Here is an 18,655-nt window from a genome sequence, read left to right on the forward strand (position 1 = left end):
AGATTAGCTGGGTTTTTTTTGGTACCCTGATGTCAACATAAAAGATTGTGATATATTCCAAAACATCCCAATTTTAGTGAATTGTATTTCCATCAATTGTCAAGCACTTCTTGAACTTATGTACCTTTTCACTGAAATGGTGACATTTCTTGGCATAACAGTTTCCATAAGCGTGCTACCTCTTTTATAAGGAAGTCTTCCGGAAGTGTGTCTTCTGTGCTTAAAGGCACATCTCCTAAGGCTTGGTTCCAGGATTTGGAGGGCTAAAGCATTTTCCCCCCTTGTTTACACTTCATGATTTTATGTTCTCTTTGTCTCCATTCTTTTGAATAAAGGAACATTTACCTTTTATTTTCTTTCTCATTTGTTTCTATAAGTTGTTAAACTCAGATTTCCTTTCTTAATGAACTGGAAGTCTCAGAAGAATTGGTCATTTCTACAGTTTTATAGAGTCAAAATATTACAGTGAGGTTTTTTTCTTTATCTTGAGTCAGACTTCTGTAGCAAGGTTGCTCAGAAATCCACATATACATGTTTTCAGTTATAGATAGAACATAAAGCCAAACAATGACACAGAGAATAGTCTTTGGTCATAGTTAAGAATTATGTTTTTCATTGGAGACAGTAATCAGAGCTGATATTTCAAAGCACATGAAGAAGAGACAGCTGCCACCCCCTCATACTTTTAGTTGAATTCCTGCCATTGTCACCATTATAATAAAAATTCAAACAGCTGTAGCTGATATGGGCGACTGTCTTCACCATGGTTGGTTTGTAGCCAGGCCTGTGAGAAAAGATAACTTGAAAAGGTTATGTTTTTAAATGTGTGAACATGAAATCATAGCAGATACTTTTTATCATTGACGTTAAACTTCTTTGTTTAATCTAGTTATGGTAGATCTCTATATATTACTGAAAGGAGTCTGTTTAACCCCTTAATAAAACCCCACTAATATTTTTGGGGATCCCTTGTGAATGGTCTGAGTTTCTCTCTTTTCCTGGAAGATGAACGCTTCCTGGGGTCATTCTGGTGCCTGTGTTCTTCATTGAATCATTTCCCGAAGGCATGGCAGGCAGCAGGGCCAGGCTCCAGCTCCAATAAGGGATCTGTCTTTAGGTCCTTTGTTTTAAAATAGGATTATATTACTCTTGCACCATTAATAAAAGGATTTGGTGACAAAACATAAGAAACCAAGGCATTTAAAACATATTGCCATAGAGCTTGGTTAGATAACTATTTTTCTGAACATTATTCTGAATTTGTAAGAGGTTTCATAAAGTATTTGCATTGGTCAAAAAGTTTTTCCATGAGATGTTATGTAAAAGCCTGAATGAACTTTCTGGCCAACCCAATATATACGTGATACTACACACAAATTATATTAAGTAACATGGCACTCTGCAATGAGATGCTCAGGGCTTATGCCTCCAGACAAATTGAGTCCAGATCCCATTGTTGTCAGATGCTCTCGGGAAGATTTTGGCCAAGTTACTTTTCTGAACTTTTTTCTGCAGTTTTTTCACCTGTGCAATGGGGTTAGTATTAATAGTAGCTACCTCAGAGCTGCAGTGAAGATGAAGTGAGTGAGTAAATGTAAAGCACTTAACGTGTGCCTGGCAGGTGTCCAGGAAGTGTTAGTGATGATTTATTTTATTTTTTCCAAATTTATTTTTAATTGGAGGATAATTGCCTTACATTGTCGTGTTGATTTCTGCCATACAACAGTGCAAATCAGCCATGTGTTAGTGGCTTAGTCATATCTGACTCTTTGCAGCCCCATGGACTGGAGCTCGCCAAACCCCTCTGTCCATAAGTCTCCATAAATCCCCTCCTTCCCGAGCCTCCCCCGACTCCCCCGTCCCAGCCTCTGGTCCATCACAGGGCGCTGGGCTGAGCTCCCCGAGCCGTGCGGCCGCTTCCCACAGCGCTCTCTCTTAGACTCAGGAATGGATGCATCTCAGTGCCGCTCTCTCGGGTCATCTCACCCCCTCCTTCCCCACTATGCCCACCAGTCTCTTCTCTACATCTGCGTCTCTGTTCCTGTCCTGCAAATAGGCTCATCAGTACCATTTTTCTACATTCTCTATATATGCATTAATATACATATTTGTTTTTCTCTTTCTGACTTACTCTATATGACACGCTCTAGGTTTGTCCACATCACTAGAACTGACTCAGATTTGTTCCTTTTTATGGCTGAGCAATATTCCATTGTGTATATGTACCACAGCTTCTTTATCCATTCATCTCTCAATGGACATCTAGGTTGCTTCTGTGTTCTGGTTGTTGTAAATCGTGCTGCAGTGAACATTGGGATACACGTGTCTTTTTCAGTTAGTGGTTTTCTCAGGATGTAAGCCCAGTAGTGGGATTGCTCGGTCATATGGTGGTTTTATTCCTAGCTTTTTAAAGGAATCTCCATACTGTTTTCCATGGTGGTTGTATCAATGTACATTCCCACCAACAATGCAAGAGGGTTCCCTTTTCTTCACATCCTCTCCAGCATTTATTGTAGATTTTTTGATAATGGCCATTCTGACAGGTATATCATGACACCTCATGTAGTTTTGATTTGAATTTCTCAAATAATGAACAGTGTGGAGCATCTTTTCATGTGTTTGTTGGCCATCTGTATGTCTTCTTCGGAGAAATGTCTGTTTAGGTCTTCTGCCCATTTTTTGATTGGGTTTGTTTCTTCTGATATCGAGCTGCATGAGCTGCCTGTATATTTTGGAGACTGACCCTCTGTCAGTTGCTCTTTTTGCCATTATTTTCTCCCATTTTGAGGGTTGTCTTTTCATCTTGTTTATAGCTTCCTTTGCTGCTAGTGATTATTTTAAATTTTAAATTACCACTTGACTGTTTTTGTTAGTTAGGGAACAGTGAGGTATGGCAGAAAGTGAAGAAGAACTAGAGAGCCTCTTGATGAAAGTTAAAGAGGAGAGTGAAAAAGTTGGCTTAAAACTCAACATTCAGAAAACTAAGATCATGGCATCTGCTCCCATCCCTTCATGGCAGATAGATGGGGAAACAGTGGAAACAGTGTCAGACTTTATTTTGGGGGCTCGAAAATCACCGCAAATGGTGACTGCAGCCATGAAATTAAAAGCTTGCTCCTTGAAAGAAAAGCTATGACCAACCTAGACAGCATATTAAAAAGCAGAGACATTATTTTGCCAACAAAGTTCCATCTAGTCAAAGCTATGGTTTTTCCAGTAGTCATGTATGGATGTGAGAGTTGGACTATAAAGAAAGCTGAGTGCCAAAGAATTGATGCTTTTGAACTGTGGTGTTAGAGAACACTCCTGAGAGTCCCTTGGACTGCAAGGAGATCCAACCAGTCCATCGTAAAGGAAATCAGTCCTGAATATTCATTGGAAGGACTGATGCTGAAGCTGAAACTCCAATACTTTGGCCACCTGATGGGAAGAACTGACTCACTGGAAAAGACCCTGATGCTGGGAAAGATTGAAGGTGGGAGGAGAAGGGGACAACAGAGGATGAGATGTTTAGATGGCATCACTGACTCAATGGACATGAGTTTGAGTAAAACTCCAGGAGTTGGTGATGGACAGGGCGGCCTGGTGTGCTGCAGTCCATGGGGTCGCAAAGACATGACTGAGTGAGTGAACTGAACTGAGGTGGGGCTTCCACCTTAAACTATTCAACTTAATTACATACTGTTGTATTCCCAAATAATTGGGTAAAATATGACTACTTTCTAGATCCTTCTGCATGATACTTATTCACATTTGGGAGGGGGGCATGGAATGGCAGTGGGAAAAATTCTATTTTTTGACCAGAATTTCATATATATATGAAATAGTTTGTTTCTTAAATGAAAAAATCCAGACACATGAATTTACTAGTTATTTTGAATTAAACATTTATATATATGAACATATATATATATTCATAAAATCTATAGGAGTGAAGTCACATTTAATTTTATGTTGAAGGAATCATCTTTATTGAAAAAACTCACAACTATGCAGTGTGAAAACCATTCTTAGAAATCCTGAGCTCAGTCAGTTCAGTCGCTCAGTCATGTCCGACTCTTGAGACCCCATGGACTGCAACACACCAGGTTTCCCTGTCCATCACCAACTCCCGGAGCCTACTCGAACTCATGTCAATCATGTTGGTGATGCCATCCAACCATCTCATCCTCTGTCGTCCCCTTCTCCTTCCACCTTCAATCTTTCCCAGCATCAGGGTCTTTTCCAGCGAGTCAGTTCTTCACATCAGGTGGCCAAAGTATTGCAGTTTCAGCTTCAGCATCAGTCCTTTCAATGAATATTCAGGACTGATTTCCTTTAGGATGGACTGATTGGAGCTACAAGTAGCCATAAACCTACAGTGTGAAATTGCAACCTTTTAGAACTGAGAAAAACCTTAGCTTGAGCACAGACTCCATCCCCTCTTTGAGGTTAAACTATGTGCTAATTATTTGCACAATTATGAGCCAGTTTTAAAATTTCTTTCTTGAGTTTCTCAGTAGTTTTCTAATCTTTTATTATGCTTAATTCACTTTTAATGCTTATGGGGAAAAAAGCCTCTAACATTTTATAACTCCATCCCTTTCCCCCCGCCCCCCACTTTGGATTGCAGGACATCCTAGGATACACACTATTACTTAGCTAACAATACATTTTATAGGTTTCATTCTTAATTGTACGTTTTCAGTAGTAGTGCCAACAGGGACTAATTAATAAAGTCGAGTTGGTAGAGTTCATCACAGGACGTTATCCCCTGGAGGTTGCATTGGAGTGAGGGGGCTCCTTTTTGGACGTGACAGGTGTAAGCAGTAACTCAAGATGGCAGCTAGAGGGCGCCAGAATTGGGCGAGCCGGAGGTGAGATTGCTCGCTGGTGCTGGAAAGACTGAGATGTTCAGTCTGTTCTCTTCTCTCCCTCCTCCCGAACACCACCTACTCTGCAATAACAAATTAAAATTTTATAGTGAGTTTACCAGATTTACAGATGAAGATATCAAAACTCAGACAGAGAGGTCAGCGTTTCAGAACTGTTAATACCGGACGGATCTGAGATTCAGACCTCTGGCTTTTTATGTCTAAAGGTTCTATCCCTACACCAGTGCCAGGATTAGGGGATGCCAGGAGTTACTCGTGTTCCTCAGTGAAGTGCGTTCACTGCGGATGTTTCTTTAGCACACAAAGTAATGCTTAGGGTTTAGAAAATAGGTGTTTTTTTTTTTTCTCTTCCAGACTGTATACTCTTTTTCTTCAGATGAGTAGGAAAACAGACACACTGCATTCAAAACCAGGGAAATTTTCATCATCACCCACTGCCTTCTTCTACTGCCCGGTGAACGCGTGTGAGTGCCTAGCTGGAAAGTCGAGGAATAGAGTTTAAGAATTTGGGTGGTATTCCTGGCACCATGAGCAGTCTTTCCCTCCCATAGTGTTGCAAGATAAAGCTCTTCCCTATGCAAGATAACAGATTTGGAACGATTACATGAAGTTCAAAATATATCGTGTCTGGAAATCAGCTGTTTTGCCATCCCTGAATTTCCTTAACCCCCTTAACCACGTAGTGTTTTTATTCAGAAAAGATGCTATTATTGCTGATCTTTTTCTCAGTGATCTGGGCCACTGACATACTTTGATGCTCTAATTTAAAAATTCATGGTATTGATTTAATGCTTTAGTAGAGAAACACAGCAGTGTTTAAAAAAGCAGATATTTAAACGGTAAACTGTAGAGTGCGGATGACAATTGATGGTCTCTTTTATACCCCTCCTCCACTTCGCCATTTCTACCCTTCTTGCAGCTTGAAGTTCCTGGTACTCCAACTTGTGTTTTCTGTCGTTCTGCGAAGTCAGGTTCCCTGTTTGTGAAACAAAGAAATAAAAATTTCCTGGGGATAAAAGAAAGCTCTTCCTCTTTAAGTAGCAGACAGAATATATGGTCCCCCCCTCCCCCTTTGAATTTCCCGTGTAATCACTGTCTCTGTCTGCAGGAGAAAGGACTCCTTGTGGTTTGTTCTCCACTATCTTCCTTAGAGACGTATCTGCAGAGCCGCGCAGCGCACGTGGCACTCATCTCAGGGCGAGAGCTCCCAGTTTTAGGAGAATTAGGCGAGCCTAGGGCCGCGTCGTTCCCCGAAAGCCAGCCGCGTATCAGCTGCGTGGGGCCGGGGCCCGGGGAGGTGGAGCCTGTCCGCTCCCGGCGGCTGCGAGTGCCCGCTCGTCGGAGAGCATCCCCGAGCATCCCCGCCGCCTGCTCTGGTGCTGCTCCGAGGGGTGGAGGAGGCAGGGTGTGCTCGCGGACCGTGGGATAGACCGCAGCTGCTCCTTGGGGAGCACGGGGAGAAGACCGGCAGGCGGGAGAGCGCGCCAGTGCCATGGGCCAACTCTGCTGCTTTCCTTTCTCAAGAGACGAGGAGAAAATCAGTAAGTGGGATTTGCACTGTGCTGAATCCTGAGTGCTTGGCTATTTAGAGTGACTGTCTTCTTCTGGGGTAGTGGGGTTTTTTTTCCCCCTTATGGGAAACAGGAGAATAAGGAGCTGTGATTTTTCATGTGTATTTCTTAAAAGGGTGGGTAGGTGTATAGTTAATAATTAACTGTCAGAGTACAGTCACTCAATGAATAGGGCTGTGTCAAAGATCTAGAATTTCATCTTCCTTCTGTTGGTATTTTACAGCTTATTTTAATCACACTGTCTAGAATCTTAGTTTTGAGTTTCTCTGCATGTCACTGCCTGCAATTTGACAAATTATACAGGCCAGACTTCATTTGTGTTCTCTGAAATGGAGATATTTTCAGAGCAGTGCTCAATAATAACATATAGAAAAGTAAAGCTGGCTCGAAAATGACTCGGGGTATACATTTGCAGATATTTTTGTGTGTCCTCTGCTTTGTTCTCCGTGGAGGGAATTTGGGTGTAACTGTAAGATCCCTCCAGATGAGGGATGTCACTTTGACTTCTGCAAAAACCTCACTGAATATTCTTAAACTGATGTCGGTCAGGTTACACATCTGCTTATGACCCAGAAAACAGAACTTAAAGTGATGACATTTGCACTGAAATGTTTTCCTCCTTGACTTAAGTGTATTCACTTACATTTCAACTTTGTTAAAATCAGTGCCCACATTGTAATTAACATCCCGAATAGATTTGCCTTACACTAGTTACCCCCAAGTATTGAATTTTTACTTCTTTTTCAGTAAAAATGTTCACAGACGTGCTTATTAAAGTTTGCAGCCACATTTCTCTTACATCAGTGCTTCATTGAAATTTAAATAGGTCAACAGACTCTCTCAATATCAAATTCAAATACTCAAAGATTCACATCTGGCTTTTATTTCCTGTTCCTCAGGAAACTAGCCAGAGACAGGTTTAAAAGTAATGAATACATATCTTATACCTATGCACTTGGGAAAATAAGCCAGGTTGGACAAGAAATCTTCTGGGAATGCTTTGGAATAAATATTAGGAGACTTCAGAGTATTTGCTTATTAACAAGAGTCCACAGCTGCGCTCTAAATTTTACTGGTGAAAATGATACTCTGTAGTATACAATGGTCCTGGGCTGAAAACCTGACCTGACTTTACAACAGAGTTGTTCATTTCCTGACAATGGGCACTGATACTCATTTGGCACCATGAAGCTTTTCAGATGTTTGTCGGAATGATCCATTTGTATAACTGAGGGTTTTGGTTGGTTGATTGATTCCTCGAGGCAGATCTGCCTAGGAAAAACCTTGGTCTGGACAGATGTAGGCAGAGGGAATTCTCTCCTTCCCCCACTTCCTCGTCCACTGTTCCAGGTTTTCCTGGAGTTCCTGCTTGCCTTGTGTTCTCTTTTTCCCTGTCTGGGAGCAGCCTTCTCTTCTGTAATGCTGAAGCCAGGCTTTACCTTGATGAGGAATTTGCTCTCACCTGGCACCCTGGGAATGCAGTCTTTTGTTTTACATACAGCACCTCTCAATATTGATCAACAGGAAGTACTTTGGGGGGCTTCCTTTCTCAAGTTACAAAATTTTAAAAAGGAAATGAAGACAAGACACTGTATCTGACCTGACGTTCAAGTCCCAAAGTGCAGATTATGGTTAGAGTCAAAGCATTTGTGCCCCCTCTCCTCTCTTTCATGCCTACTGGCCCCTGGATCGTCCCCATTCTCTCCCCATTTTTCTTTCATCTGTCTTTGATTTTGTCATTGCTTCACTGTTTTCTTCATGCTCTATTCACATACCCCATCAGCTGTTGCCTGGTGTGTTTAATTTCTTTGCTACAGGGTGGTCTAAAGAGAAGGTTCTCTGCCAGGCACTGTTATGCTGATGGTCTACCGGTACTTAAAAAGGGGACTTGCAAAAAAAGGCAGAGAAATCCTTAGCCAGCATGCTTCAAGAAACATGTAAATTAGCACTAACATAAATATTCAGTTCATAAGTTGTGTTGATTGCATGTAAAAGAACCCATATTATATGTTTGGGAGGGCCCGATCTTGCTACGGGATTGTGCAGTAAGCTTCTGGGTCTTTCTCATTTTTATGAGCCCACCTAGTAGCCTTGTTAGCCTGCTCTGAGCCGTATGCTCAGTGAGACCCTCCAAGGAGCAGAGCACCAGAGTGCTTATGCCCACACCCTTCTGGTTCCATTGTAAAGGGTGATGGCCCCAGAATGTACCTTCTGAGAGCAGCTTGAATGAAGAATTAAATGAGTTTTTGGTAAATGTTTACATTTGTGGTTGTCGTTCCCAAAACACAGGCGAGTTGGAAAGCCCATCCTCTATAGCCCTGCAGAGATGCGGAAGGGAGGGACCCAGCTGGGCAAGTGGTAAGAGTCAAACGGTCCTTCTCCCCTCCTGCTGCTGTTTGTCCTTGGTGGTGCTAGAGAGAAAGTATTCTCATCTCATTGATTTGTTAGTGCTACTATTTTAATCAAGCAAAATGATTAAAAAAAAAAAAAAAAACTTGTGCAAGGGCTATGTTTGTGTGAAAAGTTAACTGTATGCACAGCCAGAAATCTTGATAATGGGGTGAGTAGTCAAATATAGTAGAACTCATCATGGTTTTTTTTTCAGTAAATGCAGCACAAAGCAGCTAGACCATTTTTGTTTAAAGCCCGGCAGTGGAACATTTTTTCAAACTGTATACTTTTTGGCCACAGTAGGTAGAATACACTGACAATAAATGCATGTTTCTTGGAAGATTAAGCACTTTCTCTTGCTACACAGGACCATACTTACCATGAAACATTTCTGCAGATGTTGTAGGATTAATCAATCTTGTAAATAGTCTCTGATGAAGTTTTTGCTGAAATCTTTTATAGTACTTGTGTTCTTTGAATTTTACCTCCTTGTCTCATAGTGAGCTTCCTGAAGGGACTGTTCTTGAACAGGAATACAAGCTTACGGGCCCCTGCCGTTTGTCAGTCTCACTAAAAAACCTGAAAAGGAAGCTTTATTCGCTATAAGAGCTACCCCTGTAGCTAATTCAGAAGGCGTTTTACTTGCTCCTTTCCTGTTGCAGATTTTCCCATTTTGAAGTACATTTGCTTTCTGTAGAATGAAACAGGGGAATGTCCATCCTGCGGTGATTTGCCAAAGGGACATGTGTTAGGCGAGGACAGAACAGCTAATGGTCGGGGTCAGTGACAGCTCAGTTACTTTCTAGCCCTGACCCTCTAGGATGCTGAAAGTAAGAGCGTTCCTATGTGTTTCCGGGCTCCCCAGGTGGCGCAGTGGTAAGGAATCTGCCGGAGTAGGAAAGGGCAACCCACTCCAGGATTCTTGCCTGGCAGAGGAGCCTGGGGGGCTGCAGTACATGGGGTTGCTTAGAGCTGGGCACGAGTGAGCAGCTAAGCACATGTGTGTGCATGCAAACACACACATAGAGACTCACACACACACAGACACACACAGACAGACACACACAGACAGATACACAGACATACAGATACACACACAGACACACAGAGACACAGATACACACACACAGACACACACACACACACAGACACACACAGAGACACAGATACACACAGACACACACACACACACACACACACACAGAGACTCACAGACACACAGACACACAGATGCACAGACATACAGACACACAGATACACAGATACACACACAGACACACAGAGACACAGATACACAGATACACACACACAGACACACAGACACAGACACACACACACACACACACACACACAGAGACACAGATACACAGACACACACACAGACACACACAGACAGATACACAGACATACAGATACACACACAGACACACAGAGACACAGATACACACACACAGACACACATACACACACACAGACACAGACACACAGACACACACAGATACACAGACACACAGACACACACACACACACATACACACACAGACACACACACACATAAACACACACACACAGAGACACACAGATACACACACAGACACACATACACACACAGACAGAGACACACAGACACACACAGGTACACACACAGACACACATACACACACAGACACACACACACAGAGACACAGAGACACAGATACACACACACAGACACACAGAGATACACTCACAGACACACACACACAGACACATACACAGAATATGTCTTTTAACAAGAAACATGTCTTAATTTTGTAAGTATGTGTTTAAATAGTACATAGACATTTTACTTTTATATATGAAACATGTTTCAGTACAGTCATTCTGTGTTCAGTTCAGCCACTCAGTCGTGTCTGACTCTTTGCAACCCCATGGACTGCAGCACGCCAGGCTTCCCTGTCCATCACCAACTCCCAGAGCTTGCTGAAACTCATGTTGATTGAGTCAGTGATGCCATCCTTTCATTTCATCCTGTTTCCCCCTTCTCCTTCTGCCCTCAGTCTTTCTCAGCATCAGAGTCTTTTCTAATGAGTCGACTCTTCGCAAAAGAGGTGACCAAAATATTGGAGCTTCAGGTCAATATCAGTCCTTCAGTGAGTATTGAGGGTTGATTTCCTTTAGGATTGACTGGTTTGATCTCCTTGCCATCCAGGAGACTCTCAAGAGTCTTCTCTAACACCACAGTTCAAAAGCATCAATTCTTTGGTGCTTAGCTTCCTTTATGGTCTGACTCGCACATCCATACATGGCTACTGGAAAAACCATAGCTTTGACTAGATGGACTTTTGTTGGCAAAGTAATGCTGACAAATAACTGAGTCTTTCCATGTGGGATGAGTTAAACATATCATTTGTACTATTTTATAAATATGAGTCAAATCTGAAGATAGTTTGTTTCTGATGATTTGGGATTTGATTATCAGCTCATTATAGACCCAGTAAATACAATTCCTCTGTAATGAATGAGACCGTACTATACAACTGTAGTCATCTTAGATGTCGGCTTGGAGACTCTGTTTTTATTTCCATCATGGCCAGGAAGGGAAGAAAGGGACTCAGGATTTCGGGCCTTTAATTGTTGAGCAGCCTTACGGCATTTATCTGTGTAGCTGCCCTTCCTTTGGGGGACTCCCTCCCCTTCTCTGGGGGGTCTGTCCATCATGACATTAGTCTTCCTTGCCCTGGGACGTGTGGACATGTTCGAGGGACATGTGGTCCACACGGAGTTGACCAGAGTCTTTCTTAAGAGTTGATGAAGGATCTGTCTTCCTTTTGGGTTGTGAGTGAAGGGGATGTAAGCACAAGATTGCTAGCTGATGGGGAGTTAGGGGGAATCTTCCTGAGAGTGAAGCACGGAAGAGAGAGGGCAGAGAAGGAGAGAGAAAAAGAGACAGTCCTGATGGTATTGTTTGAGTCTCTGAGCTCAGCTGTGACTAAGACCTGTATTTTGTGAAGCAATAAATCCTTCCCCGCTTTTTCTGTTTAACTTTCTTGGGTTAAATTATCACCTGCAACCAAAAGGCTTCCGATATATTCTGGAAGATACTGAGTGTGTCTCAGAGTATATCCATTCTGGAACAGATGTTTCTGAACCTGGTGAAGAAGCCAGAAGTCTTTGATTTCTTGTGAACTTTCATGTTCCATTTTAGTGGCAATGAAATTTATGGGAGCTGTTAGGAAGAGTAATTCAGCTCACTTCACCTGATAAGTACTGTTGAGCACATCCCATTTGGAAAGCTTTGAGCCAAGTGTTAGGAAGATACAATGATGATGCATGGTCCTTATTATTGGAGGATTCCTTCTTAAAATTCATTTGATTGTTTAAAAAGAGATGTGTTGGGTTCCAGTATTTATCATGCCCTGAAGGGAGAATGTTGGGGATGAAAGATCATGATGCTCTCGGTCTAACAAGCAAAGCCACACCCATTCATTTCAGGGAAGTTATCAGCCAAGTCCAGTGAAAGTTAATTACCACCCAGAGTAGAAGTTACCTCAAGCCCTTATCACAGGCAGTGGTTACAGCGTGACTGAGGCAATCACAGTTTCTACAACAGACACTTTAGCAAATGTAGTTTTCCTTAACAAACGTTTATAATGTCAAAGGTACAAGTTAGCAGACCTTGGAACTACAAAGCCAACCTTTCTGTCATAGAGTACTGTTGTTTGCCCTTAGCAAATAGTCATAGGCAAAAACTGAACTAGATGATGAAAATATAAAGAGTAAGTGTAGTTTTAATTATATAATGAACACATAAAGAATCAGTATAGTCTATGCCAACTAGGATATAAATAATGTTAATTTTACTAAAGGCTGAGTCAAAGATATTTGAGGCTTACAATTTTCTGTTTCTGCACACTGTCTCCTGAAACTTACGACTTTAGTCAAGGACATTTGTTAACCTCAAACATGTATACATAAAAGTTAGAGTGCTGGGAGAAAGTGGTGTAAACACAGGATGCTTTGAGTACATATTCCCAAGAAAGAACTCACCCAGTTGGTAAGAATCCGATGGAAAAGGGTGATTCACTTTTTTAATGCATCTCAGCAGCCTGTGTCCCCCTACCCCGACTTTGTGGTAAGATAGTTGGTGTTGGCATTTGCTATGTGAATTATACCAAGTTTCAATTTGATATCTTACATCTGACTGTTAGAGCAAAAATAAAATTCACACTTTCTAAGCATTTAAAATATTTAGCTAAATTTAGCTGTGAAGCTTAGCTTTTGAAGAGTTTTGATTGATGCTTATGATAACTAATAAACTGGCAAGCAGATGATCTGTTAATCTAAAACTTTCTATCTAGATCTGTAGCAGTCAGACCTTATTTAGAATTCTGACAATCAGGATTGTGTCCTGAGGAGGCCAGGATGGTGAGGAGGCTGGAAACCATATCATAAGAGGAAGGCTTACAGACTCCAGCTGCTTAGCTAGGATGGTCAATTAATTGTCTTAAAATATTTGGAGGATTCTTTAATGTGGAAGGGAAAGAAGATATTCTCTATGGCTCCAGGGTGGTAGAACTAAGACAGTGAGTGTTCATTTTAACTCATTTTCTTTTGGTGATTTTAGGAGTCAAATGGTGAAGCTACATTAAACCCAGTAGTATTCTAATTATATTTGCACAGCTCTTGTTTTAAATAATGAAAAGACTGGAGTGAAGCCCTAAGGCAGAAAGAAGTTACAATCAGATTTTACTTTAATAATTCTTAATACGTTCCCTAAAAGAAGATAGTTTAAGGCAGAGTTTTCAGACTATTTTTAGCCATCAAACTTTTTCTTTAAAGTGAAGTAAAGTGAAGTCGCTCAGTCATGTCCAACTCTTTGTGACCCCACGGACTGTAGCTTACCAGGCTCCTCCGTCCATGGTATTTTCCAGGCAAGAGTACTGGAGTGGGTTGCCATTTCCTTCTCCAGAGGATCTTCCCGACCCAGGGATCAAACCCAGGTCTCCTGCATTGTTGGCAGACACTTTACCATCTGAGCCACCAGGGAAGTCTTTCTTTAAATGGAAGACCAAAATTTTTATGAAAAAAAATGCCTCTTTATTATTCATATTTTATAATGACTATTAATGCCTATTTTAAATTAGTACCTTTAGGATCAACAAACTTGCTTTAAAATAGAAATAGACAACTTTGGGTTCTTGTCTAGGTACATTGTTATCTTACCTAAGCACCACATAAAATACTGAACATTGAACTCCATAGTAATAGTGAGTGAAGAAGTGAGGTGAAGTGAAAGTCACTCACTCACGTCGGACTCTTTGCGACCCCATCGACTATACAGTCCATGGAATTCTCTAGGCCGGAATGCTGGAGTGGGTAGCTGTTCCCTCCTCCAGGGAATGTTCCCAACCCAGGGATCGAACCCAGGTCTCCCACTTTGCAGGCAGATTCTTTACCAGCTGAGCTACAAGGGAAGCCCATTAATAGTGAGTGTTTGGTATCAATAAGTCCTAGAGGTAACAAGCCAAGGCATACTGTGTGTTGTATGATTGTCTTCATGAATGAAATTTTTATGAAAGCATTTTGTCCAGATTTACATCAATTTTAAATTAATTTTCTATAATATGGGTGTAGTGAATTTAAGATAAAAATTCATTGTGATGCTGTTGTATACCCCCTACTGTGTAACATACACTATACTTCAATATAAAATTAGATACACAGATTTTTAGGCTTTATAAAGACAACCTAAAAAGATATGTAAAACTATATGAAATTTGAATATTAAATTTAAAATGTATTAAACAAGTTGTTTTATGAGGAAACAAGTTCATGAAATATGCAGTTTTAATTTTTTTTAAAAATCAGACTTCTAGCTGCTTTTAACTTTGTATCTGTTGTCTTTGTCATTCATGGCTTAGGCCTCTGTAAATACAACATTGTGGGGGGAAATAGTTTGTGTCAGGTAGGATCCAGTCAAGAAAATAGGAATTACACCAGTTATTTTAACAGAGTATTTTACACAGGGAATTAGTTAAACGTGTTTTGAAGGAACTTTTTTAAAAAAAATTAGATTTGTTACAGTAATTCAGACTAATTATTAAAGATGTTTCTAAGGAAGACCCTCACCCAGATCAATTTAACTTTAAAACAGCAAGTTATTTTAGACTAATTTACAGTTTATGGAAATGTTTTAAAAATAATATGTTCTGTTGAAGTTTGTTAAGTATGTATTCTGCAGTCTTTACTGTGATTTCTTTGGTGAATATTTCTTTTCCCTGCAGTTTTATTGAGATAAAATTGACATAATTTTGGCAAATATTTCTTTTAACCAGTTCACTTATTTGAAATTTAAAAAAAAATGTATTGGAGCATGGTTGATACACAATGCTGTGTTAATTTCAGGTGTACGGCAAAGTATATCAGTTATACATACACATATACCCACTCTTTTTTAAGATTCTTTTCCCTTACAGGCGAATACAGAAGATTGAGTAGAGTTCCCTGTGCTGTATAGTAGATTCTTGTTAGTTATCTGTTTTATATGTAGTGTTATGAACATGTCAGTCTCAACCTCCTAATTTATCCTCCTGCCCCTGGTAATCATACATTTGTTTTCTATATCTGTGATTCTACTTTTTTTTTTTTTTTAAGGGTTTTCTCACATAGACTCATTTGAAATGAATGGTGTCCACATTCAGCACAGATATAGGGACAGGTTAGTGAGTTAGGTGGGAGCTTGCAGGTGGGGATGAGTGTTTGGGAGTGATCAGCTGTGCTCCATGACTTTGGGGATTAAGGGGAACCAAAGGCTCAGATGCCAGGAGACAAGGCAGGCAGTAAACTGAAAACCTGAGGAATTCTTTCAGGGATCTGGGGAGCAGTCAGTCAGAGCAGAGATAGAGAAGGGCAGCAAAGAAAGCCAAGGCAGTGAGTGAGAGGCTAGAGGCTGGGAAGTCACAGGCTGCTGCGCTGAGTTGCTGGGTCGCGTCTGACCCTTTGCTGCCCTACAGACTGTGGCCCGCCAGGCTCCTCTGTCCATGGGGATTCTCCAGGCAAGAATATTGGAGTGGGTTGCCATGCCCTCCTCCAGGGGATCTTCTCAACCTAGGGATTGAACCTAGTTCTTCTGCATTGTGGGTGGATTTTTTTACTGGCTGAGCCACCAGGGAAACCCAAGAATACTGGAGTGGGTAGCCTATCCCTTTTCCAGGGGATCTTCCTGACCCAGGAATCGAACCGGAGTCTCCTGCATTCCAGGTGGATTCTTTACCAGCTGAACTACCCAGGCTGTCAAATACCTGAAGGTACTTTATGTCATAATACATAGATTGCAGCGTCTCTGATACATACAGTGCCCTCTAGGCTCATGTAGCTTACAACCTGTATCTTCCCTGAGATTTCATATATGGGAATTAGAAGAGGAGAACTTACTCTACTGGAATGGTGAACAGTGCTCCCCAGAGCTGCTGGAAGTCCTGTCCCCACTCAGAAGAGCCTGAGAAGGTGAGGATGCAGCAAGCGAAGCCTGAGAAGGTGAGGACGCAGAGGTTGCCTGAAGCCACAGGCCCCACCAGCAAGCGAAGCCTGAGGGCATGAGGATGCAGACGCTGAAAGACGAGATGGGGAGACAGAAGGGTGACGGTGTCTCTAAGTCAGTCTCAAGGTCAGCTCTCCGCCTTTCTTGTTTGCATATGTGACCCAATTAATTTTCCCTTTTAATAAAAGAATAAATTTGCCTTCAAGTATGGGATACATGGTGGGGGCTGTGGCTTCAGGCAACCTCTGCGTCCTCACCTTCTCAGGCTTTACTCAGTGGGGGCAGGACTTGTATCAGCTCTGGGGAGCACTGTTCACCATTCCAGTAGAATAAGTTCTTCTCTTCTAATTCCCATATATAAAATCTAAGGGAAGACACAGGTTGTAAGCTACATGACCCTAGAGGGCATTGAACATATCAGAGACGTTTATGTATTATGTATTACGGCATAAAGTACCTTTGTATACTAAAAAATGTATCTTAAGAAAAATTTTTGAGAGCTAGAAGGGAAGTATGTTGAGTAAGATACTTGAAAAAAATGCATACATGTATCATGTGATCCAGAGGTAGTGCTGGTAGACCAGTAGTCCCACTGGAACCATCTAGAATGTGAGATGGGCAATTAGCTGAGGGGGAGAAGTGAAGGGGATGCTCTTCCCAGAAAGGCTGGAGGAATAGGCGAGGTTAGGGGGAGTGGATGTGGCCTGAGTCCTGTGGGAGCGGTCAGCAGTGGAGCAGTCACTCTGATCCTTAAAGGAACCAGATTTGCTCTTTCTTCTCTTGACAGGAGGAACTACCATGCTTCCCATTTCACTGAATCTCAGGAAGCTCAAATCCATTTCATGGCTCTCATGATCTGCCTTTCTGTGATCTTTATTTCCTTCTGTTCTTTACTTGCTACTGTAATTTATGTGTTTTCTTCATCCTGACTTTTATTTTTTAACTTGTGTACCTTTTACTGTATTTTTTTTTTTTTTTGCCATTAATTATCTCAAGTCCTTTGAGTATTAGACAATGAATGGATGGAAAGAAGCACTGTGATGGCAGCCTATCCCTTCTCCAGTGATCTTCTCCACCCTGGGATTGAACCAGGGTCTCCTGCTCTGCAGGTTGACTCTTTTCCAAACTGAGCTATCAAGGAAGCCGAAATAGCTTAATAGAAACTTAAAACCATCCATATCTTCTGTTTCAACTGCTGTCTGTTTATATGTCTGCTTGAAGGCTTTTTATCAGATCCATGAGCAGTAGCCCTTTTCTTAAGAAGGAATGTTATTTAGTTGCAAAAGAATATGAATGTAAGCTATATAGAATGATGCATACCTTTCTTATTTGCAGTCATTCCAATTGTATAAAGTGAATAGGTTGCTCACATCATATTTGCTTATAGAGCCCTCAGCAGGGAGCTCATAAACAAATAGCCTTACAGCCTGATAAATTGAAGGAGGGGTGTAGTATTGATTTCATTTAAATCAAAACTATAATTGTAGCTAATTTTATTGAATACTGCAAGGGGAGCACTGTGCTGAAGGGAGGATGGTGCTAAGTACTTTGTATTATTATCTCATTTAATTTTCACAGCCCTTTATTCTGGTACAGCACTACTGTTATTCCTGGTTTATAAATAAAGGAAATGACTCTTAGAGGGCTTAAGCAAGTTTCACAGGGATAAAGAGCGAGTGAATGGAGAAGTGAGAATTCCAGTCCAGGTGTTCTGACCCTGTAACTAAAAGGGAAGCATTCTAAGTATTTTCTGGTTGGAAGGCTCATTTTTAGAGCTAAAAATATCATAGAACATATCATAGGAACAATTTCTAGCTGCTAGACAGGGGGACTTTCCTGGTGGCTCAGACAGCAAAGAATTTGCCTGCAACATGAGAGACCCAGGTTTGATCCCCGGGTTGAGAAGATCCCCTGGAGGGGAATGGCTACCCACTCCAGTATTCTTGCCTGGAGAATCCCATGGACAGTGGAGCCTGGTGGTCTATAGTCCCTGGGGTCACAGAGAGCAGGACATGACTGAGTGACTAACACTTTCACTTTCAGACATAAAGAAGCGTGGAGGTGTAATGGCAGAAGTGTGGTTTGAGTCACAAACTTGTCATTCTTTAGTTGTGTAGACTTGGTCAAGTCTCATGGCTTTTCTGATCCTTTGTGTTCAGAGTGGGGGTAAAATAGCAATAACAATAGTAAGCTATTGAGGAAATAGCTACAATATGAGCTATTGAGGAAATAGTAACAATGTGAGGAAAAAAGCCAGGCACGTAATAGGCAATTAATGTTAGGGTTTTTGTTATTAC

The 18,655-nt window shown here is 41.3% G+C and overlaps 1 protein-coding gene across 5 annotated transcripts in view; it reads left to right on the forward strand.

Annotated features, from left to right (window-relative positions):
- The window catches only part of AKAP7 (A-kinase anchoring protein 7), a 134,909-nt gene that overhangs the window by 93,946 nt on the left and 22,308 nt on the right, over window positions 1-18,655 (forward strand). Inside the window, exons 1-2 of one of the 5 annotated variants that reach the window (XM_043457294.1) lie at window positions 6,070-6,415; window positions 8,735-8,803. The exons of 2 other annotated variants lie outside the window; for them this stretch is intronic. In XM_043457294.1, the coding sequence (XP_043313229.1) occupies window positions 6,367-6,415; window positions 8,735-8,803 (118 nt within the window). In that variant the 5' untranslated portion in view covers window positions 6,070-6,366. Of the gene's footprint in view, window positions 1-6,069; window positions 6,416-8,734; window positions 8,804-18,655 lie in introns of those variants that run through there. 2 more of the 5 variants (XM_043457297.1, XM_043457296.1) reach the window with 2 other exon arrangements.

The sequence above is a fragment of the Cervus canadensis genome, chromosome 33, assembly GCF_019320065.1.
Source record: "Cervus canadensis isolate Bull #8, Minnesota chromosome 33, ASM1932006v1, whole genome shotgun sequence".
NCBI classification, from domain to species: Eukaryota; Metazoa; Chordata; class Mammalia; order Artiodactyla; family Cervidae; genus Cervus; species Cervus canadensis.